The sequence below is a fragment of the Patiria miniata genome, unplaced genomic scaffold (assembly GCF_015706575.1).
Source record: "Patiria miniata isolate m_02_andy unplaced genomic scaffold, ASM1570657v1 HiC_scaffold_13, whole genome shotgun sequence".
Taxonomy (NCBI): Eukaryota; Metazoa; Echinodermata; class Asteroidea; order Valvatida; family Asterinidae; genus Patiria; species Patiria miniata.
The window spans coordinates 2,145,658-2,170,943 of NW_024037051.1; the positions used below are offsets into that span (position 1 = coordinate 2,145,658).

General features: G+C 40.4%; 1 protein-coding gene and 2 long non-coding RNA genes across 3 annotated transcripts in view; all 3 read left to right on the forward strand.

Annotated features, from left to right (window-relative positions):
- LOC119719629 (xanthine dehydrogenase/oxidase-like) overlaps positions 1-25,286 on the forward strand; it is a 39,032-nt gene that overhangs the window by 7,058 nt on the left and 6,688 nt on the right. The window contains exons 8-21 of the mRNA XM_038189132.1: positions 676-820; positions 1,116-1,283; positions 1,661-1,737; positions 2,565-2,661; positions 2,782-2,888; positions 3,143-3,327; positions 4,313-4,478; positions 4,739-4,831; positions 5,270-5,387; positions 6,516-6,567; positions 7,970-8,099; positions 9,401-9,520; positions 10,066-10,284; positions 11,421-11,554. Coding sequence (XP_038045060.1) covers positions 676-820; positions 1,116-1,283; positions 1,661-1,737; positions 2,565-2,661; positions 2,782-2,888; positions 3,143-3,327; positions 4,313-4,478; positions 4,739-4,831; positions 5,270-5,387; positions 6,516-6,567; positions 7,970-8,099; positions 9,401-9,520; positions 10,066-10,284; positions 11,421-11,554 — 1,811 coding nt within the window. The remainder of the gene's footprint in view (positions 1-675; positions 821-1,115; positions 1,284-1,660; positions 1,738-2,564; positions 2,662-2,781; positions 2,889-3,142; positions 3,328-4,312; positions 4,479-4,738; positions 4,832-5,269; positions 5,388-6,515; positions 6,568-7,969; positions 8,100-9,400; positions 9,521-10,065; positions 10,285-11,420; positions 11,555-25,286) is intronic.
- On the forward strand, positions 15,520-18,472 carry LOC119719650. The gene is made up of 3 exons (XR_005269991.1): positions 15,520-16,622; positions 17,903-18,077; positions 18,429-18,472. It is a non-coding gene; the product is annotated as an uncharacterized LOC119719650 (long non-coding RNA).
- On the forward strand, positions 18,476-19,104 carry LOC119719659. The gene is made up of 2 exons (XR_005269992.1): positions 18,476-18,524; positions 18,907-19,104. It is a non-coding gene; the product is annotated as an uncharacterized LOC119719659 (long non-coding RNA).

The following is a 25,286-nucleotide window of genomic DNA, read 5'->3' on the forward strand; positions in this document are numbered from 1 at the left end:
TATTTGGGCCGGTGTGGTCCAATGGTTACAGTGTTCGACTCGTGTGCCGTGGTACATGGGTTCGAATCCTGACGGGGAACATGGTGCGTGTGCTCTTGAGCAAGGCACTTTACCATTATTGCTCCCATCCTTCAGATGGGACGTCAAGCAGGTGATGCACTTGATGCACGTTAAAGTACCCAGTAAATCGTATCCCAGAAGGGGTTTGCCCCGGTGTTCCTGGCAGTGGCTGCAATATGCGCCGCAGCACCTAGTATACCATTTATAAAGGTGCTACATAATGGGTCTCACATTTCTCATAAACTTCATTTATCTGTCTTTAAAAATAAATATAGTTAAAAGCGCCTCGAGTACCTAATTGATGGTAGATACGTGCGCTATATAAGACTCTGGTATTATTATTTCATAGTTACGCCAATTACAACTCGTAGCTAGATTAAACTTTCTCAACTCCTTAAATTGACTATAAATAGCAATGTGCATTTTAAATGTATGGACTTTACTATATGTATTGCTGTATTGCAGCTTACTTTAATAGTGGTGTCTATCAGATTCGTACACTTGAAGAATGCCTGTGACAAACATTGTCAGAACAGATCCAAGATGTCTGGAGGCATTTATTATTTTTCAACTTTCACGTTTCAAATGTTAACATTTCTGAAACAATTTGCATAGATAACTTTGAAAGAAACGACACCGAGAATGCAGAAATTTGCAAGCGATCGCGTGACTTGGTTCCGTCCCGTAACACTTCGACAACTGTTGGAATTGAAGGCTAACAACCCTCAAGCTAAGGTGGTGGCAGGCAACTCAGAAGTTGGTAGGTGGAAAGCAATTCTGCTAAAATATAGCACGCCTTATTTTTTGCAGTGATTATTATTATTATTATTATTTTACAGATTACAGTTAAAAAGTGAAAATTATGGGCAAAAACTGTATAATAATTATTGTTAACACGTGAACAACACATTTTAAGGACAACGGTGTTGTACTCAAGGGCTCTCAAGTGTGTAACAAAGGCGATCGAAGTAATCACAGGACCATTTCTTGAACGTCTTTATTTCATATAAGAATTGACAAGATTTAAAAGTGTTATTTTCTCTTTTTCTAACCAGGTGTTGAAGTCAAGTTTAAGAACCAATGCTATCCCGTTCTCGTCGATATCACTTACATCCCTGAGCTGACTAGCGTCGAGAAGACGCCTTCTGGAGTTAGAATTGGCGCTTCTGTGTCACTGACGTCAGTCGGTGACTATATGAAGGAAATCATACAGGAGGAACCAGGTAAGTTATTTATATACAGCAAGAGGTTGCAAACGTATATATGGCATTCAAAAATTTGGGGTCCACTTTTTTTCCCATCCATGTTACATCTGACATCTATGATTGTATAATTCTGATGCACTCCTTAATACAGTCATCCTCCAAGAGTGATTATGAATAGCAAACTACCTACCCAACAAATAAACAATCATTTGAAGTCACTTTTAATGATGCTCGAATGGCAAATTACAAAGTACCAAGGTAACAGGGACGGGAAAAATGTCACACTTTGGACCCCAAATTTATAGAATGACCCATATGTTTAAGCCAACATTTCAAAATATCCATATTCTACATTGAACTGAACATTTACTCCATAATTATTGTCCTTTTACCAGAACACAAGACGCGTGTCTTTGCAGCCATTGTGGAGATGTTGCGCTGGTTTGCCGGGCACCAGATCAGAAACGTAGCTGTAAGTTCAGATTTGCTTCGTTTCTGTTTTTTTTCCTTTGCTATGTCCATTATTGAGTATTACTGTGAAACAAACCGTAGTACACAAAGTAATAATAAAATGTGTACTTAAAAAGCGCACGTATTCACCAGTATTGGTGTTCAAGGCGTTACATCATTATTACCCTGCTCATTGGGCCAATGAAACATTCCAAAGACAATCTCAGCTCCCTGGGGAGTATATACAGTGGGATGCTGCCATTTCGGCGCAAAGCAGCTAAAATCAACCACAATAACCATATATGCCCTCCCATCAGGTACGCATTTACTCCTGGGTGGAGAGAAGCAATGAATGACAAAGTGCCTTGCCCAAAGGGCACAGGCACCATAACCCCAGGCTGGAATCAAACCCACAGCCTGCAGAATTGCCCGCAGACCAAGAATTCATTGCCCAAGAGCACGAGGCCATGGCGCTCCACAAAGCGTTATATATAGTCATGTACTATAAACTCGTCATGTAACTATCACCCAATGAACGATCAATCGACAAAAACAGCCAATACGAAATAATCAGCGTATACCCTGAGGTCATAGCCTTGCTTGAAAGAACATTCTGCATGCATATGGTATTTTCAAGCTTTTTAGTCAACTTTATTGTATAGAAATTCACCAGTTTTTAATGAACATGCTTTACTAGTCTTCTGCGCTGATCCCGAGCTGCACTTGCAAAGTTTGTCTCATGGCCAGCTAAACATCACTGGGATACCGTAATAATTGTGAAGTTTCATATCAAGCGCCATTTAAGCACCACACTGTCATTATCATTATCTTTGGGTTTGTTTGTTTCAGTGTATCGGAGGTAATATAGCAACAGGCAGTCCCATTTCCGACCTGAACCCGCTGCTCATGGCGGCCGTGTGTACCGTTGAACTTGTCTCAAGCTCAGGTAAGATAATGATGTGATGAATGCACCCAATGGACCTTGATACATTGTTTTTAGCATTTTCATCTAAATAATCCAGCATCACTGAATAATTATCACACACCGTTTCAATTCGCTGATAAGGTAAACGTACCGTGAACATGGACGGCAACTTCTTCACCGGATATAGGAAGAATGTTATCAAGACAGACGAGATTATCTTGGCTATCAATGTCCCCTTCACGTCAGAGGTAAAATTGTTCTTTAAATTCACTACGAAAATAGAAAGACTAAAAAGTAGTAGCATTAATATTTTAAAAGCAATAAGGATATGTTACCGGAAACATTCTCAGTCCTTCCCAACCAAAGTAAAGATATTTGAGGTCATTCGTATTCAGCAACCTATGTGTTCCTTATGAGCGATAACTTCTATGACTTTATGCTCCAACGTCTGCTCAAGGATAAACGCAATAATACAACATCTGTGAACTTTTTTTCACTCCAGAATGAGTATTACTATGGGTACAAGCAATCTCCACGTCGCGAGGATGATATCGCCATAGTCAATGCTGGTATGAGAGTGGTCTTGAAGCCGGGTACTAATGAAGTACAGGATTGCACCATAGCGTACGGTGGTATGGCTCCAACAACAGTGCTAGCTACGAAGACAATGAAAAACATCATGGGAAGGTACGATGTCGTACCAGCATAGGCCTATTATAGCTTTTCCTTCACTCCATTTATACCACTTGAAATATTGTGGGTGGTTTAAAAGATGTGTTGACGTTAAGTATATGCGTTGAAAAAAGATGCCAAGGCGTCTGTACCGTCTGTCGATGTCGGCAAGCGACAGGCATTGTCGTAACGAGACGAAACTTGCCTAGTAAAGTTGTTCCCAAACAAATGTGATCTGGGGGTCTAGGTAGTCATCCGCCAAGTCAAACTTGTGGGCCAAGATGAGGTTTAAGCAGGTCTATTTCATAAGTGAGTCAGTGAATCGGAAACAAGGTGAACTTTGTGATAAGTAAAAAAGGAACATGGTGTTTGAGCCCTTTTGCAAGTCACTTAACTGCTATTGACTCTCTCTAGCCAGGAGTATAAATGGGTACCTGTGGCGGTAGAGGACCGAATGTGCGCTGATATCGGCTGCCGCGTGGTCTCGAGGCCTGATGAAGAGGGGAATAATTGTAAAAGCGCTCTGAGATTGTTGATACGATATGAAGCGCTATAATTATAAGCATTGCATTTATTTTATTCTTATTTCTATAAAGGAAGATCATAGGCCTGAGTAAAATATTGCGACATTGAAATTTGACACGGTGGCATCATATCGAGCCCAACGCTTGGCGGTGCCTGTATAATTTGCTCGTATGGTGATATAGCCTTGAGCAATTTCAAGCCAGACATGTAGTTAACCACGGTTCGACTATCTTCGCTCAAACTCTAGCTCAACGACGATAGTTGGACTATAGTTCAGGCACAATTTACAAATACGGAGGAAGGAGCAATTAGCACCAAGAAGTTTCTTGATGACGTTTTGACCATCGTTTGACTCAAGACGGTCGTGCGTTGTTATTAGTGCGCACACGTCAGTTAAGTCACAAATCAACCACTAATCGACCACTCCTCGATCTAGCTTGCTGCCAGCCGTAAATTGATTTGATCTTCTTATCAGACCGTGGAGTGATGGTTTAGTGGAGGTCATGACCCCTCTACTGCTCGAGGATCTACCTCTATCCCCCGGTGCCCCAGGCGGTATGGAGCCCTATCGGCAATCACTCACCCTCAGCTTCTTCTTCAAGTTCTACCTCGCCGTCTTGGAACAAATACATCTGAAACAGGTGAATCAAACAGAAGTCGAGATTTTTATGAAGAGCAGCACCTGCTTACAACAGTTTTAACTACCTATTTCTTTTCTGGTCAATGTCTGCGCATTGCTTACAATAAAATTAAGCGAAATACACTGTGATGTGCCGCTGTGTTTTGTCAAGCATTACATTGTTTTTCTTTAATGAATTTTGGGAAAATAATAAGTTAAACTTCAATATTTGCATATACAACCTTCGCTTGGTGACATCATTTATCCTCAACATCCTTTCAGCCTGGTTTGAGAGGTTCGACGATGCCACCATCCTTCAGCTCAGCCAACCAGCCTTACCATAAGAACTCCGCGCGAGGTGTTCAGATGTATCAGGTAATTTGATTGGCTGGATGTCTTTTATGGAGGAAAGAGTCGTTTTTCTACCGAAGCCTTTTAATGATTTCTAATTGGTTGATCCCCACCGAACCACTAAATATCGAAGCTAAATTGGAGTGTTATATATGTCTGTGTTTTTAATCGTTTTCACTTACTGAAGAAAATTTATTTCCAGTTCAGATATGGTGTTTCTTTATTGATACTCATGAGCTGATTGGTACCAGAAGATGGTACATGTACTCCTAAAGATAAACTTTACATAATCGGGAATAATTTCCCCTTCTATATTGCCTCTACGTATAATACATATCGTGCAAAGGGGACAAATTCGAGGCCGAACGTGGTTCAATCTATGTTAAATATCACTTTTATTTCTTTAAATCATGAAGATGAATTAAATTGACTTAAAGAATCACTTTTCTCTGGTGATTTCAGGAGGTACCATCAGGCCAACCTGATTCAGACGCCGTTGGCCGACCTGTGACCCATCAATCTGCCTTCAAACAGGTCACAGGAGAAGCTGTCTACGTGGATGATATGCCTCATAACGAGAGTAAGTCATATTTTGTAGTATGCTTCTTTGTTGGTAAAAATGCATTTAAAGTAGTGTGTTGACAACAACTATTGACAAATACATTTTCTTGAATTGGAAATGATTTATTACTGGACGTTGTATCGATATTTAGGTGCTAGCATCCTCTTCTGCATGGTAATACATGTACCAATAATAATGTTATTTGTAAAGTCAAGTTGGTATTGTAGTAAAAAGGATACTAAATACCCTATAGCCTACATTAAACTAAATCGGTACAGGAATGCTCTACCAGTTATTTAAGTTGTGCCTAATTCGTCACCGACACCACGAACTGATACCCGGTGGTCAGCGTTGCAGAAATACAAATCGAAGAAAAACGCTTTTAAAGGTTTGACACGAATTTACTCAGTAAAATTTCCATCTATCTTAGAGGTTTTAGTATCACTTAACGTGAAAATACTTAAACTACTCAATTATAAACGTTATACTGTGAAAAACTGCTTAGTTAATTAGCAATTAAATGATTAAGATGGGTGTCAGTTCGTGAAAACGAAAATTTATGTGTTTTTGGAGAGTGCACGCATGCAATAGCGTTAGTGAGTGTCAGTTCGTGAAAACCAAAATTGACGCGTTTTGGGAGAGTGCGCGCACACACTGCGCATGCGTGCGCGCACTCTCCAAACACACGTCAATTTTCGTTTCCACGAACTGACACTCCCTAACGCTATTGCATGCGCGCACTCTCCGAAAATACGCAAATGTTTGTTTTCACGAACTGACACCCTGTGCAGGGTCACTTCGTGGTAACAAAAAATACCAGAATTGACCAATTTCTTGAAAATTCATTAGTAAAATTTGCTTATTTTAGATGATTTCAGCAATTTTAACTTTATCATGTTAAACTTCTTGACACAAACTGCTAATATGTGCAAAAAAAGAAAATTTGAATTTTTAATTTTTTTTGTACACATGTGATGCAGAGGGTGTCAGTTCGTGGTGTCGGTGACGAATTATAATCATATAACTTGCCAATTATCTTTTTCAACATTCTTTTTTGTGTGTTCATCTGTTTTCAAAATAATGTATAATTACCCTTAAGTAATCTTATGTTAACTGACGAGTTATTTGATATTTTGTTTCTAAAAGTTGAGCTGTATCTGGGAATGGTCCTCAGCAAGAAGGCACACGCCAACATTTTGTAAGTTCCAAATCACCTGATGAACATTTACAAAGGAAACGAAAAATAAGACATAACAATTGTCTTTATTATATCTCTGGATTGCAGGATAGGGCGACACTTCCATAGAAACGTGCACACAATTTTTCAAACTTTAATGTGACCTAACCCAATTTTACCTTATCCGATCCCAACCAAGTTTGGTATGTGTACGTTTTGGACCACGAGTAATCAATCTAGCTCATTTGCGATGGTAAAATTCCTTCGCTAAAGGGTAGTACCTCAATAGGGCGACACCACAATTGTCGCCCTATTGCGGTGTGTCGCCCTAATGTAGGGGAAGTCCCGCACAACTTGTCGCCCTATTGCGGGATTCATGCTAATTTATGTATTAAGTATTTTGGTATTGTTGTGGTGTCTTCACCAAACTCCCACAACCGAATATAGTTTAACTTTCAAATCCAATCATCAGTATCAGAGGAGCTAGCACAGAGAAAGAATGTCCAGCTAGCCTTCAAATACACTGACACAAAGGCATTCATTTAATACTATCCATTCCATAACTGGACTTGTGAATCTACTCGTGACAGGACTTGTGATGTACCTGATCCATAACAAGTAGCTTGAGTGCAACACTGGACTTATCTTAGGTTTAATTGATTTTTCTTTCATAACGTTGCAAAAGGTTTTCAGAATAACACTACATTAATGGTCCCCTCTCTCAAACTGCAGACGAGGCTGTAGCGGATCCAGAAGGGGGTTAGTTATGATAGGGCCTAGAGGGCTTACTAGTACAATGGGGCCAGCAACAATAAATGACATGCTAAAAATAGTAAATGAAAAGTCCCTAAATTTATTCTCGAATTGCCTTAGAATGCCGGAGAAGGCATTGAAGATTTCGAAATTTTCCGGGTACATGCCCGGACCCCCCCCCCCAGCAGGGCGTGTCTTCGGCATGCCTTAGACTCAATCCCCCTTTTATATCAACCCCGCCCCCACCCGTTTCATAAAAGCTAGATCCGCCCCTGCGAGGACGACTAAACTGCTCAATATGATACAAAAGAGGGGGTCTACCCGATGTTCTCAATACCAATGTTCCCCACTACCAATGTTCCCCGAGATCCTTAGGATTAGGGTAAGTGTTAGGGTTAGGGTTAGGGTTAGGGCTAGGGGTATAGGGTAGGGATTTCGGGGAACACGTTGTGGAACATCGGTATTAGGAAACATGGGTATGCACCCCAAAAGAGCGAAGTCAACCCAAACTAGACATTAATCAGTATTGAGTTTCTATTCAGTGTTACTGGGAGGAAGCCATAGTTGAAAACTGTGCGACAAGTCCAGATTGCATTAGTTGCCAAACCGATTGACGTAATCATCGTTCCTCAGATCATCTGATATCATTTTGATAATTATTCCTGGTCAGATCCGTTGATACCACTGAAGCACTCGCAATTGACGGAGTGCATTCGTACGTGAGTGCTGACGATGTGCCAGGAAGCAACATGTCAGGAACGTCACAAGAGTATGACGATCTTTTGTTTGCCGAGAAAGAGGTAAATTCCAGGCCACCTTTAATTTCTTCTTCCCATTTGCCCCAATTAATGGAAGTATCTCCTTACCCAGCTGAAAGCCACCAGAGGTAGAATGCCGGTGTCACATGAAAATCCGACTCCTATGAAAATCGGACCCCTATTTCCCTATTATTGGTTGATCCCTCGCACGTGACAGGTCACTCTCCCGAAACGATCCTAAAACTAGCATAGTATCGTACTCACGCGTGCGCAGTACTACCAATGAGTCCACATTTCATGGAGTCGGATATTCACGCTACACCGGACTCTAAAAACTCCTGGGTCAGATTGAACTGGAATCTGAATCCTAATTTGGTCAGTCCTTTTCAGGGTTAAACATGACACTCTTCTTGGTCATAATGACCCAGAAATGTAACTTTTTGACCAGGAAAAAGAACCGAGAAAATTTGGTTTCAGACTCCAGGTGTGTCCTTTCGCTATGATCTGACCCAAGCGTTTTTAGAGTGTACGTAAATACAAGGGCGGCCTTTAAAGAGGTTGTGGAATGCTCGAAGACATTTCCGTCATTGTTCGGGTATATGTAGCCTAAGGTGTGATGAAATAAAAACGACCATTGTTTCTGTCATAAAATGAGTACAAAAAGTACTTTTGAGAGCTGTTTTTCAAGTCCTGTCATGCCTGTATCGACCCGAACGTGCAATTTGTGTAAAAGTCATCGTTGCAGGCAGCAAACAAAACACAGTAAATCGTGACGTAATAAACAGGACTCGTTTATGCTACTCTGCATCGGGAGTCCTGTTTATTACGTCACGATTTACTGTGTTTTGTTTGCTGCCCGCAACGACGACTTTTACACAAATTGCACGTTTGGGTTGAAACAGGACCTGAAAAATAGCTCTCAAAAGTACCCTTTGTACTCATTTCATGACAGAAACAAAAGTCGTTTTTGTTTCATCACACCTTAGGCTACATAATACCCAAAAAATGACGGAAATGTTTTCAAGCATTCCACAACCTCTTTAATACCTAAAGCTGTACACATACATAACACTTGAGGTATTGCTACTTGATAGACATTTCCCAATCTAAAATAATAATCCACAAGGGACACATGCATAACAGATTGTGTTCAATGAAAATTCACGTGGTCAAGGGTGGATTGATACGAACAGATGTTAAAAAAAAAACCTTGTGTCGTTCTTCCTATTATCTTCGCAATTAATATCACCAAGGTTGAGATAGCTTAAGTTTTTGTCTCAGGTATCTTATGGAAAATGCGGACCTTCAAATGAAATCCGTGAAATATCTCCCCTCAACAACAGGTGAATAGTATAGGCCAGGTGATCGGGGTGGTAGTAGCTGACAACCAGGCTATCGCGCAGAGAGCTGCCAAGTTGGTGCGAGTGGAGTACGAAGAGCTGCCGACTGTTATCACTATACAGGTATTTATTAGCCGAATCACTTGACCTAAAGAAAGGAGGGCTAGGTGCTGAAGAATAATGTTCTTTTTTATTTGGATAACCGTCCAAACGCAAGGCCGTGACCACTGAAGGGTGAGGATAACAAACCAGAAAGATCAGACAAAGAAGTCATTGTTGCAGAAGGTATCTGTTCACATTTCGTTTGAATTGTGACGATTGGTGGGTAGAAAGGCAAGCAAGTTGAGGTAGGGAATTCCAAAGAAAGGCAGTACGAGGAAAACATGAAATTTGACAAATATCTCGCAGTGCTTACGTTAGGAACTATAACAATGAATGGACGTGACGAGGCAGAAATTGGCGTAAGAAACTAGCGAAGAAGGGTCAGTGAAAAAAATGCCCTTTGGTAAAATCTATTCACTTGAAAAAAAAAAAAAAAACCCAAACCGTCGGACATGGAGAGGTTCCGTGGAAGAACCAGCTCCCGACCAACAGGATTAGAGGTACGTCGCTGATTGTTTTTCAAAGAGGGACAGATTATAAGATAACTATTTTTACTCCATTATTAGGACGCCATTGAGGAGAACTCCTTCTTCCCTGACGGCTACCGCCTCCGGAAGGGAAACGTGAAAGAAGCCTTTGACAGCTCGGATCACATCATCGAGGGAGAGCTAAAGATTGGTGCCCAGGAGCACTTCTACCTGGAGACAATTACCACCTTGGTCATCCCGGGAGAAGGAGGGGAGGTCGAGGTCATCTCAGCCTCCCAGGCACCATCTAGGATACAGGTTGGAAAACCAATTAATACATATACTGAGGTGAAACTAATTTGTATGTACGTGGTTTGTACTAATAGTACAATGGAGGTCTAGATTTTTGGGAGCAACTGTTAACCCTGCGAGCCGCTATCGTTTTATTTTACCTGTACTCCACCACAGCACTGATTTTTTTTTCAGTATGTGATGGCACTTGGCTGTTACGGTCTAGCACAATCCCGTCATTAGGCGTTTTGGAGAACATAATCCCTTCTCATAGTGTCTAAATAGATGAAGAAAGGCCCTCTTCGCTCAAGAAAACGGTTTCAAGCCAAAAAAGGGTATACATGCCCAGATTACTCTGTATTTGGTCAGTACCCCTGCGAAAAAAAGTTCAATTTTTATCTGCCTGGTTTTTGCCTCCCCAACCATAACAGCCTAAGACTACATGTCCTTTTAGACTTCAACTCAAAAGGATGAGGACCACCTGTTTCCAGGCTTCGAGTAATAACCGCAGTATATACTTCCCAAGCCTTGTGGTTGGAGCTGGACAATACAAATCATATTGGAGTTGGCCTGGGTCCGAGCTTTGCCTCAGAAGGTCTGGGTCAAAAGTTCAACCGTGGTTAAAGGGGCACTCACAATGCTTTTTGGCTATGTCTCAATCGGGAACTTGTACAGCGTGACATTTTTGATGACAAATAGGACGGAGTAATTGGTAAAATTGATTTAAAAATGTACTGACAATGTCAGTACTATCGCACGCCGCAGGCTTGTTATTTGTAACTGCTCCAGCCATGTGCACATCTCCAATTTCTGTTTCTTAACGATGGTTCCATGGCGGTTACGAAACAGTAATTATTTCTGATGTATCTGGAGAATCCGACAAAATCAGTTGAAATATGTACAGTAGGCCTAACAACTGTTCCGTGATGTTTTGTGGATACTTCTGGGCAGACAAAAAAATGAACTGAAAACGTACATTCTGATGTTGTAAACAATAATATCATTCTTCTGCAGATGTTCCTAAGACAGCATTTGGTTTTTTTTTTAATCAACTCCAAAAAGTTAATGCATTTTACTTGAAAAAAGGGACACAATTTCTAGAGAATTTTTTTTTAAATTTTATTCAAGGCTACTTATTTTTTTTTATCTGTTATTCGTACCAGACCATGGTTGCCAGGGCTTTGGGTGTAGCAAAGCACCGAGTGGTATCTCGAGTGAAGCGCCTCGGTGGAGGTTTTGGTGGGAAGATAACCAAATCGTCCGTCTACGCGGCGATCTGTGCCGTCGCAGCTAATAAGTAAGTTATTTTAACGGGAGTTTCTCATTACAAGGAAGAAAGAGTGAAGAGCCACAAATAAACGTGAAGGGGACAGAAACAAAAGAAAAGACGAGATTTTCCGACCCATAAATATTAAATTGCTGTTGATTTTGGACAGATCAAAGGATGAAAGGAAGTGGATACTACTTTCTCAAAGATATCACACGTGAAAAAAAAAAAATCTTGCATAACTTCTAGTTTCACTCCCACCGGAAGTAAAGGTCAAACGGTTTGGCGTCATGGAAAACGAAATGTTTCTCACGGCATAGTCTACAACCTCACGAAAAAACGAACACGATACTCTATTTAGTTCAAAGGATATAACGCAAACTATTTTGTCAAAATTTGCCCTTAAAACGCTTGTAATTTGATACCTGATGACGTTGTGATGACGTAACAAAATTTACAACATCTTCGTCATATGGTACAAGTTCACACAAGGTTTTGTGATCATACCGTGAACCGTTCGGAAGAAATGTTGCTTTGTTTTGAATTCAGGCTAACGTCTTCATTTTGAATTCACCTAACTTTGACCTTCCGGTAGACCCGGACGTAAAGGTCAAGCAAGTTTTCGTACACAACAAAACATGTTTAGCGATTAATGGTCTATCTGAATACAGAATACAAACATCATTAAATGTTTAGTTCAAGAGTTATAAGTGAAAGTAATTGGTCACTCTTTCAGATAAAATCACTTGTAATTTGACACCTGATGACGTAATCATGACGTCAGAGTAATATGCACCACTTCAGATGAGGGTCGATATATATTGAAAGTTAAAAGTTCATACCATATACCGTTTAGGAAAAAACCGCGGAAACGTAATGTCCGGAAAAAAAGAAAGAAAGAAAGAAACTCGGAAAGAAAGAAGATTAATCGTAACAGATCCAAAGAGTGGTCGGGTTCCGCCGAACTTATCCAAACCAAACCGGAACCAAACCAACCCAACCCAACCCAAACCACACCCAACCCAACCCAACCCAACCCAACCCAACCCATCCCAATCCAACCCAACCCAATCCAAACCAATCCAAACCAATCCAAACCAAACCAAACCAAACCAAACCAAACCAAACCAAACCAAACCAAACCAAACCAATCCAACCCAACCCAACCAATCCAAACCAATCTAAACCAACCCAACCCCATCCAATCCAATCCAATCCAACCCCATCCAACCCATCCCAATCCAAACCAATCCAATCCAATCCAATCCAACCCAACCCATCCCAATCCAAACCAATCCAATCCAATCCAATCTAATCCAAACCAATCCAAACCAAACCAAACCAATCCAACCCAACCCAATCCAAACCAATCCAAACCAATCCAAACCAATCCAAACCAATCCAAACCAATCCAATCCAATCCAATCTAATCCAAACCAATCCAAACCAAACCAAACCAATCCAACCCAACCCAATCCAAACCAATCCAAACCAATCCAAACCAACCCAACCCCATCCAAATCTGAATACAGAATACAAACATCATTAAATGTTTAGTTCAAGAGTTATAAGTGAAAGTAATTGGTCACTCTTTCAGATAAAATCACTTGTAATTTGACACCTGATGACGTAATCATGACGTCAGAGTAATATGCACCACTTCAGATGAGGGTCGATATATATTGAAAGTTAAAAGTTCATACCATATACCGTTTAGGAAAAAAACCGCGGAAACGTAATGTCCGGAAAAAAAGAAAGAAAGAAAGAAACTCGGAAAGAAAGAAGATTAATCGTAACAGATCCAAAGAGTGGTCGGGTTCCGCCGAACTTACCCAAACCAAACCGGAACCAAACCAACCCAACCCAACCCAAACCACACCCAACCCAACCCAACCCAACCCAACCCAACCCATCCCAATCCAACCCAACCCAATCCAAACCAATCCAAACCAATCCAACCCAAACCAAACCAAACCAAACCAAACCAAACCAAACCAAACCAAACCAAACCAAACCAAACCAATCCAACCCAACCCAACTCAACCAATCCAAACAAATCCAAACCAACCCAACCCCATCCAATCCAATCCAATCCAATCCAAACCAACCCAACCCAACCCAACCCAACCCAACCCAACCTAATCCAAACCAATCTAATCCAACCCAACCCCATCCAAACCAAACCAAACCAAACCAAACCAAACCAATCCAACCCAACCCAATCCAAACCAAACCAAACCAAACCAAACCAATCCAACCCAACCCAATCCAAACCAATCCAAACCAATCCAAACCAACCCAACCCCATCCAATCCAATCCAATCCAATCCAAACCAACCCAACCCAACCCAACCCAACCCAATCCAACCCAATCCAAACCAATCCAAACCAATCCAAACCAAACCAAACCAAACCAAACCAAACCAAACCAAACCAAACCAAACCAAACCAAACCAATCCAAACCAATCCAACCCAACCCAACCCAACCCAACCCAACCCAACCCAACCCATCCCAATCCAACCCAACCCAATCCAAACCAATCCAAACCAATCCAAACCAAACCAAACCAAACCAATCCAACCCAACCCAACTCAACCAATCCAAACAAATCCAAACCAACCCAACCCCATCCAATCCAATCCAATCCAATCCAAACCAACCCAACCCAACCCAACCCAACCCAACCCAACCTAATCCAAACCAATCTAATCCAACCAAACCCCATCCAAACCAAACCAAACCAAACCAAACCAAACCAATCCAACCCAACCCAATCCAAACCAAACCAAACCAAACCAAACCAAACCAATCCAACCCAACCCAATCCAAACCAATCCAAACCAATCCAAACCAACCCAACCCCATCCAATCCAATCCAATCCAATCCAAACCAACCCAACCCAACCCAACCCAACCCAATCCAACCCAATCCAAACCAATCCAAACCAATCCAAACCAAACCAAACCAAACCAAACCAAACCAAACCAAACCAAACCAAACCAAACCAAACCAAACCAATCCAAACCAATCCAAACCAATCCAAACCAACCCAACCCCATCCAATCCAATCCAATCCAACCCAACCCAATGCAATCCAATCCAAACCAACCCAACCCAACCCAACCCAACCCAACCCAATCCAAACCAAACCAATCCAACCCAACCCAATCCAATCCAAACCAACCCAACCCAACCCAAACCACACCCAACCCAACCCAACCCAACCCAACCCAACCCAACCCAACCCAACCCAACCCAACCCAACCCATCCCAATCCAACCCAACCCAATCCAAACCAATCCAAACCAATCCAAACCAAACCAAACCAAACCAAACCAAACCAAACCAAACCAAACCAAACCAAACCAAACCAAACCAAACCAAACCAATCCAATCCAACCCAACCCAACCAATCCAAACCAATCCAAACCAACCCAACCCCATCCAATCCAATCCAATCCAATCCAAACCAACCCAACCCAACCCAACCCAACCCAACCCAATCCAAACCAATCTAATCCAACCCAACCCCATCCAAACCAAACCAAACCAAACCAAACCAATCCAACCCAACCCAATCCAAACCAAACCAAACCAAACCAAACCAAACCAATCCAACCCAACCCAATCCAAACCAATCCAAACCAATCCAAACCAACCCAACCCCATCCAATCCAATCCAATCCAATCCAAACCAACCCAACCCAACCCAACCCAACCCAACCCAACCCAATCCAAACCAATCCAAACCAATCCAAACCAATCCAAACCAATCCCAGTGGGCACATGACGTTGTTTCAACGTTGAATGTTGGTTGAAATGACGTCACGACGTCGAAATACCGTAAAACAACGTTATTTCAACGTCACTTTTGCGACGTTGATTTTATGTTACAGTTTGACGTTGTTTCAACGTCGAATAAATGTTGAAATTGCGTCGCGATATTATCAACCTAAATTCAATGTCTATCCAACGTCGGTTTTGTAACGTTGTTCCAACGTCCATATTTCGACATTAATCCAACATTGAATGTTGGTTGAAATTGCGTCGCGATATTATCAACCTAAATTCAATGTCTAGCCAACGTCGGTTTTGTAACGTTGTTTCAACGTCCATATTTCGACATTAATCCAACGTTAAATGTTGGTTGAAATTGCGTCGCGATATTATTAACCAAAACTCAATGTCTATTCAACGTCGGTTTGGTAACGTTGTTCCAACGTACATATTTCGACATTAATCTAACGTTGGATAAATGTTAAAATTGCGTCGCGATATTAACAACCTAAAATTAACGTCTCTCTGACGTCGGTTTGGTAACGTTGTTCCAACGTACAGATTTCGACATTAATCTGACGTCGAATAAAAGTTTAAATTGCGTCACGATATTGACAACCGAAATTCCATGTCTATTCAACGTCAGTTTGGTAACGTTGTTCCAACGTACAGATTTCAACATTAATCTGACGTTGAATATGCGTTTAAATTGCGTCACGATATTAACAATGTTAAATTCAATGTCTATCAATCGTCAGTTTTGTAATTGTTCCAACGTATTTTGACATTATTCTGATGTTGGATAAATGCTTAAAATTGCGTCGTGATAACGACCTAAATGTACCAACGTCGGTTTGGTAAACTTTGTTTAACATACGGATTTTAATTAGTCCAAAGTTGAAAAAATGTCGAAATTAAGTGCGTCGCAATCAAACATATTGCATTGCTTTGAAATTGAGTATCCTCGCGGTTACTTCAACGTCAGTCCTGCTGTATCAATTAACGTATAATTTTAACTATCAAAGTGCAAAATATTATGTCAAGAAATATAAACAAAATAGCCGACTTAATTGAACTTTGTGGCCTTTTTTATGAAAACATATTATTTGTCAGCACGCCAAAGCTGTGACGCTAGCCAATCACACGGCGCGTAATTTGTTCTACATTCCAAGGTTGTGACGCTGGCCAATCAGTTTTCATGTACTCTCTTTGAATCACGATATGGCGCGCAAGCATATGACCGTTACATATTTCGACATCATACTGCAGTTGTGTGGACGTGTAGCGTGCAGCCGACATCATTTTACTCAAATAACAGGTAAGAATTTTGCCATCAAAATTCGTAGTTATTGTTATGATGTTGCTTAGACATACCTGACGTTTATTCGAAGCACTTACTTATTAATTGCAACCAATTTCTCCCCAAAACGATAAACAAATATTGACACATCACTGGGGTCGGGGACACTGGCATGCATGGTCACTGATGATACCGGCGTCCGGTACGTATGGGAACCAGGTCGACCGCATGCATCCCGGCACTCGGAACAGTGTATTGCTGAGCTGTACTAAAACGGGTTCAATGGGAAAGTAGTGAGAGAAATCCTGAGAAATAATCCTCCATTGGCGTTTTGAACTGTACAGTATAATGGACGTGTGACTTAAACTTTCCGAGACGATATTGTTACCATGAATAAATGTGGCTCAATTACTGGATTTCCTTTGTATTGAAAAGTTGTTTCTGAGGAAATAGAAATTGCATTTTTTTTTCACTTGGTAGACCTTATGGACATGAAATGCATGATGATGAAATGTACTTAAGCCTACCTGGTTAAAAAAAATAATAACCAGGAAAAATATAATTCGATTTTCTGCACAGTAGAGTTTCAGTTTTCATGTAATTTTCAGGCTAAAAAGTAAAAATGGATCGTCCAAAAGTGATTGTAGAATGGAATGCAGTATATTTTCTCGAGGTCAATTACTGCCATACTGGATTTCTTCGTACAGCTACACAGCGGTGATAGGTCGTGGGTCATGTACATTATACCGTTTTACTTCCCCTGATTATTAAACCAGGTGGGTTATCTTCCATAGGGAATAGGCCTATCAAGTGGGGGATAAACACTCCCGATTTCGATTTCACATGTTGCTATCACCACCCCGGTGCTCTTGTACATGTACAAGTCACAAAACGGAGGAAGTTGCTGGGTAGTTCCTTGATCCTTTGTGTAAAACTAAAAGTTGCTGTGACAATAGTGAGAATGCATAACACAAATTTCTGTATCAAAACTTTAGGTAAATGCAAGCATGGATAATTATACCGCTGTTTGTAGCCTGTGCTGTGAATGGTGCAATAACAAAATGGACTCACGGTGCAGGGAGTGAGTAATTACGTAAATGTATTGGCCTAAGTAATCAATCATTGCATAGGCAGGTGGTATTTCTACATAAACTTGTTTTTGTTTTGTGTACATACTAGACATGGTTTGCATATTTTTTGGGGAGTATGCAGAGTCTAAGTTTGGCAGGTAGGACAGGTAGGGTAGTTAATCTCACTTTTTCAGCTTCTGAAGAAAAAAATCCTTTTCAAAATTCCAGAAGAGTTTACAAGACCCCACAGATGACGAAACCCCACTCAGCAATGATTCATACAGGAATTGAGGAGGAGCCAAAGTCAGCATGGATTGTCGAACCAGTATGGAGGAGTTATGTATGACTTTCGAAGATGCTTCAGTTTGAAATCTTTCGGACAGTACTCGCAGTGCCGTAGCTGGTATGTATATGCCGACAAAAAAAAAATTCAGGGCTAAGTTTTATGGCAAAAACCGATTATTTTATTCTTAAGTCAATAACACTTGCAGAGATGTAGCTCTGATTGCAGTCATCGCACATAAAAAAAGTGGTATTCAAATCCACAACAGACACAATGGCCAGTTCATTCAAAACGTTAACAAAACGCAAAAATGAAAACAGATTTGTGGCTATATCTTAATTGAGTGTTGGCAGAAGTTTCGTCACAGTGCATTGTATAATAACTTGTGTTTGTTTACACTCTTCCGTTATCTTTTTTCCTGATGGGTCTTTGCTTTTGTCTCTGAGCGTTGTTTTTTTTCTCATCCAACAGGTGCATGACCAAGTGATTGAAGACAGTTCAACAATGATGGGCAGGGTGGAACTGAAAAAAAAGCAGATGAGGAGACGGACCTTTTCAGTTTCGCAGGTAATTTAATTTTCTTCGCCAGATTTAATTTATTTTGACCAATTATTGATCTTGGTTAAAATCTCATTGTGTGGTACTTGGTTGTATGGTTGATAATTGCTGAAGTGTCAGGAAATACAAGTGGTAGTTTTTATAAGTGCAAGTTTAATAAAAGGAATCATTCTGTTGATTTTTTGTACACAATGTCAGCACATAAAATGATGACCAAACGTGTTGTCGCTTTGTTGAAACTAATATGGTTTATGTATGTATTTCTCTTTGTTTGTGTTTGTAACATTTTCGTTTTTGAGGGTGATTTGGTTGTGTCAATGAATAAAGAGATGGTTGGGGAGGAAGCTTGCAATTCTAAAATATTACACTATCTTTTATTTGTCTTTTCTAGCGAGGTCTAGTAACTTCGTCATCGGGCAAGGTGATGGATGTTGCTGCTTGTTGAGTTTTTCATCTCCTGTCAAGTTTGCGCCTGAAAGAAGAGGTGATGGAGGGACACACTGAGGGCCCATGCACCTTCACATTCAGTCGTACCTTTGGACTGTGTTAAATATTTCAATATTGGAACAGTTGATTAATAGTAATTGTTCAAATACAGTAAGTTGCTCTGGAGTGGCTGGTATCTTTCCGTAAGTGTAACAGGTAAAGGCTCTTTAAGTGATGGAAATTCAACCTCTGCCGCATCTTGTACTTTTCATCTTGAAACTTCCACGTTCGAGAAGTGGGGGACTGTTATAATAATTATATACAGTACATGTATTGTGCATTATTTAGTTATTACTGTTGATTCTTGGTTGACCTGTTCAAATGTTCAATTGAATTATTTAGATTCATTTTGTATGAATGATGCTGTTTGTTTTATTATTTTCTATTTGATAGTTTCTAATGCTCTTGCCCAAGTCTGCCGCATAACCTCTTGCAATATTTCACAAGAAAATTCATGGATATGATAGAATAGTGCTGCAGGTAAATTTGGAAAACTAATATGAATTGTATGCAAATGAAAAAAAAAAGTGAATTTAGACGTTTAAAAATTGTACCTGTATGCTTGTTAATTCGTGTTATATTTCCGATGTAAATGCACTGGGCAGTGCTGCATTTCTTTGAAAAAAGAATCAAATTCATTATCATGTATCTTTTTAGAGACTAGTACCCTCGTTTAGGCTATAATGCTGTTGGAACAAGTCAATCTAATTCTGAATTTTACTATGTATGGATTAATTACTACTTTGTTGAAACCTAAAAGGTGTTGTATAAGCTGATAAGGTTGAAAGTTAATTAATAAATACACACATTTTTTTATGGAAAAAATTAAAGTGATTGATTAAATTTAAAGTTATTCAATTTCGACATGGATTTAACAACACTCCTCAGCTTGCAAATTTATTTAACATAGAACGATTGGAAAAATGCCAACATCCACCATTATCAGTACATTCTGGCTTTAAATCTTAACACAAACCTTAAAATATTTTGATTCAAGAATTGCATTTATTTAACTGTGATATTTCTAAGAATAGGATGTCATTTAATGTTGATTATTTATACGTTGATTGAACATCATGTCAGTGCTATTTTAATGTAGAGATGTCGACGTTAAATCAATGTTGAAATGTCTACGTTAACTCAACGTTGTGATCTTAACGTTGTTTCAATGTCGACATTTCCACGTCGCTTCAATTTGCAAATTCAATCATTAATCAACGCTGAATCAACGTAGAATCTCCGACATTAAATCAACGTTGACATATCTACGTTGATTCAACGTCATGCTTTCCACGTTGGTTTAACGTCAGCATAATAACGTCAGATCAACTTGCAAATTCAATCATTAATCAACGTTGAATCAACGTAGAATGTCCGACATTAAATCAACGTTGAAATATTTACGTTGATTCAACGTCGTGCTTTCCACGTTGGTTTAACATCAGCAAAACAACGTCAGATCAACTTGCAAATTCAATCATTAATCAACGTTGAATCAACGTAGAATTTTCAACATAAAATCAACGTTGAAATGTTGACGTTGATTCAACGTCGGCATTTCAACGTCAGAAAAACTTTCAAATTCAATCATTATTCAACGTTAGTTCAACGTCGGAAACTGACGTTGTTTCAACGTTATTTCAACGTATTTTGCCCACTGGGATCCAAACCAAACCAAACCAAACCAAACCAAACCAAACCAAACCAAACCAAATCAAACCAATCCAACCCAACCCAATCCAAACCAATCCAAACCAATCCAAACCAACCCAACCCCATCCAATCCAATCCAATCCAACCCAACCCAATCCAATCCAATCCAAACCAACCCAACCCAACCCAACCCAACCCAATCCAAACCAAACCAAACCAAACCAATCCAACCCAACCCAATCCAAACCAATCCAAACCAATCCAAACCAACCAACCCAACCCCATCCAATCCAATCCAATCCAACCCAACCCAATCCAATCCAATCCAATCCAATCCGATCCTATCCAAACCAACCCAACCCAACCCAACCCAACCCAACCCAAACCAAACCAAACCAAACCAATCCAAACCAATCCAAACCAATCCAATCCAAACCAAACCAATCCAATCCTATCCAAACCAACCCAACCCAACCCAACCCAACCCAACCCAAACCAAACCAAACCAAACCAATCCAAACCAATCCAAACCAATCCAATCCAAACCAAACCAAACCAAACCAAACCAAACCAATCCAACCCAACCCAATCCAACCAATCCAAACCAATCCAAACCCATCCAATCCAATCCAATCCAACCCAACCCAATCCAATCCAATCCAAACCAAACCAAACCAAACCAAACCAAACCAAACCAAACCAACCCAACCCAACCCAAACCAACCCAAACCAATCCAAACCAATCCAATCCAATCCAATCCAATCCAATCCAAACCAAACCAAAACCAAACCAAACCAAACCAATCCAATCCAATCCAATCCAATCCAATCCAATCCAATTCGGCTGATAAAAAAAACTTCACCTAAGGGCGGATCGGGGGGGGGGGGGCCAAAGGGGGCCATGCCCCCCCCCCCCCAAAAGAAACGAAACCATTTTTTTTTTTTGATGTGACATCGCAATAAAGGCAGGCAATGAGTACACCACCATCTTTTCCAAAATAAAATTGGGGTCAGAAATTGCCTCAGATCGCACCACGTACAGAGCATCTAGAATCCAAAATTTTTTGGGGGCCCTTAAGTGGGTCCCGAACCCAACGCCGTAAATTTTTTCCCCACTTTTTGGGGGGACCAAAATTTTTTTTGGCCCCCAAAAGATTGTGTTCTGGATCCGCCCTTGTTCACGTACCGTGTACATCAAGGCCAAGCGCGGTTTACACGGGCCACACACTATGAAAATGTACACGGTTAAAAATGCAGTTTGACGGTTAAATCTGGAAACCACACATTTTAACCGTGCCGGCACACGATTGAAACACGGTTAAATAATGGGACCAAAAAGTACACGGTTAAAACAGGTGTCTTTTCGGGACTTGGCTTCCAGAGTTGCTCATTAACTCTGCGGTCAGTTTCGCGGATTTAATCCCTCACATCCAGTCTTGCTTCTCGGTTAAAATAGGGTTGTTTTCGGGCGCTTTGCCTTTGCGGTTTTTAATCCCGCACGGTCAGGCTAGTGCTTTGTGTAAGGTGATAATCCTGTAATAAATAGGTGGCTAATGGCTCATCAAGTAATGGCGCAATAACGGTTTGTGATTGACAAGTTTGTTGCCTTAGTCGGCTGCAAGTGATGTGGCGCAAGCAACAGGCACATTGATTCCCGCATTCTTTCCGATAAAAACGGCTCATCCCCCTCCAATCGGGGTCGGACGCAGAGTATAGATTGGCGGCAGCCGTAGGAGCGCTGCTGTAGTCGGCCGTACGACGGAACAGTTTTATTAGGCCCACCCTATTTATTTAAGCCGCTACCCTAAACATTGTTTCGGCAAGTTAAAAAAAAAAGAATACTAATAAATGAACGAATAAATTTTAAAAATCCTGTTGTCTTTTTCTGTCTTCACAAAACGTGTCAAAAAATGGTGGTATTAATTTGTTCGCCTACTTACTAACTTGTTTTCAGCCTAAGGCCAAAAAAAAAGTCTCCGGTTTCTGGTATGCGCGCGCGTCGCCGTAGCCATGCGCGTCGGCAAAATGAAAAAGTTTTTGTTCAATACAAGATGATGTTTCAAAACCGCCAAACTCACTGGTTTGACTGGAATTCTGCTGCTGCACAATTTTAACGTGTTTTTAGATTGGGTTATGATCGAGAATAAGATTTATGTGGCTTCTCCGGACTCCCATATATGTGCACTAAGTTTAGTCGGGCACCATTTGCAGTCATCGGCCGACATTTGAAGCCAAAAAAAAAAAAAACAGGTAAAAAAAAAAAAAAAAGCCGCGTCGCCGCACCACTTTTGGGGCAAGCTGCATACCAGAAACCGGAGACTTTTTTTGTTTGGGCCTTACCTCCGTTATTTTCGGTTCGCTTTGCATTAGGCCTAACGAATTCGCAATTCGATGTCGCGGTGACGATAATTAGAACACGTGCGATGACCGTGTTCCCGCCGCACCGCCGGGCCAAGGAAGGCACGATAAAAATGCGGTAACCAGTCTATGCAATGCCAGCCGCGCGGTGTATTGCAGGTGCGGTTGGACTCGTAAAAATGCCAAAAAAACACGGAATTGTTTGCAAGTTAATTCACGGAACTTGATCAATCTTTGTATGTATTCTCCGTGTTAGTGAATTTATTTCGAGGTCGTACTGGTCGTATATTTGTCATGACAGTGTTGGCAAGTTTCCCGTACTTGACTTGCGGGGTGTATCATGGTGTGCACGACCTGATTTTTCCATTATTTTTTGAAGAATTATCGAACGTAAATACTTTAAGGTAAGCTTTTATCACTTTTTGTGGCCATTTTTTGGATAGCTTTCGTAGTTCAAAAATAACACGATGTCTTAAAAATATATGGATATTTTGTGTTGTTTATTTCTCATTTTAGGTCAAAAAAGCAAAATTTCAATATTATGCTTTGGCGATGGGTCCAATGCCCTCATTTATCATTTTTGCACATAAAATATTATTTTTTCAAACAAGGACCTTTTTCTCAATATATGTTGTTTGGTAGGTGGTTGCGACATCTAGCGTCAAGTTTCGTGACATTTGACGCATCGGTTCTCATTTTAGGTCAAAAAAGCACAATTTCAATATTATGCTTTGGCGATGGGTCCAATGCCCTCATTTATCACTTTTGCACATAAAATATTATTTTTTCAAACAAGGACCTTTTTCTCAATATATGTTGTTTGGTAGGTGGTTGCGACATCTAGCGTCAAGTTTCGTGACATTTGACGCATCGGTTCTCATTTTAGGTTAAAAAAGCAAAATTTCAATATTATGCTTTGGCGATGGGTCCAATGCCCTCATTTATCACTTTTGCACATAAAATATTATTTTTTCAAACAAGGACCTTTTTCTCTATATATGTTGTTTGGTAGGTGGTTGCGACATCTAGCGTCAAGTTTCGTGACATTTGACGCATCGGTTCTTATTTTAGGTCAAAAAAGCACAATTTCAATATTATGCTTTGGCGATGGGTCCAATGCCCTCATTTATCACTTTTGCACATAAAATATTATTTTTTCAAACAAGGACCTTTTTCTCAATATATGTTGTTTGGTAGGTGGTTGCGACATCTAGCGTCAAGTTTCGTGACATTTGACGCATCGGTTCTCATTTTAGGTTAAAAAAGCAAAATTTCAATATTATGCTTTGGCGATGGGTCCAATGCCCTCATTTATCACTTTTGCACATAAAATATTATTTTTTCAAACAAGGACCTTTTTCTCTATATATGTTGTTTGGTAGGTGGTTGCGACATCTAGCGTCAAGTTTCGTGACATTTGACGCATCGGTTCTTATTTTAGGTCAAAAAAGCAAAATTTCAATATTATGCTTTGGCGATGGGTCCAATGCCCTCATTTATCACTTTTGCACATAAAATATTATTTTTTCAAACAAGGACCTTTTTCTCAATATATGTTGTTTGGGAGGTGGTTGCGACATCTAGCGTCAAGTTTCGTGACATTTGACGCATCGGTTCTCATTTTAGGTCAAAAAAGCAAAATTTCAATATTATGCTTTGGCGATGGGTCCAATGCCCTTATTTATCATTTTTCACGTAAGTAGAAATAGTAACTGTTAAAATATATATGTATTACTGAAAGTTTTCAAACACTCCGTGACCATGCACAAAAATATGTACAGGCATCAAACAACACACGAATATTACCCGGTATGCAGAACCATACACACTTGTTGTTGATACACCCATGAGTACACCTCAGTGACTTTTTTGAAATCACAGCACAATAGGATTTCTTCAGACTGGCTGGTAAGGTACACACGATGCAGGATGTGTGAGCCTTCTGTGGACTAAGCCGGGTCCACACAAGGTTTCCCCCTTTCGAGAAAACAGGTTTAGAGGCATTTTTGGGTTAGGGTTATCAGTCGCAAAATGAAGCGAACTCTCAAAGAAATCATGACTAAAAAGATGGGTTCAAAAAATAATTGGGTTGGGTGGGAGTAAAATAAGGTGTTTTTTTTGCTCCGGTTTTACTTAACTACACCAAGACAAAGGAATGTCGACACTAGGTATGTCAGGTGGGCCCACATGTGTTACAGTGTGTTCACGAGTTGCTCATGCAAATTAGGCATTTGCTTTTGCTGTAATTTTCAGAAATGGATGGAATTGGGGGGT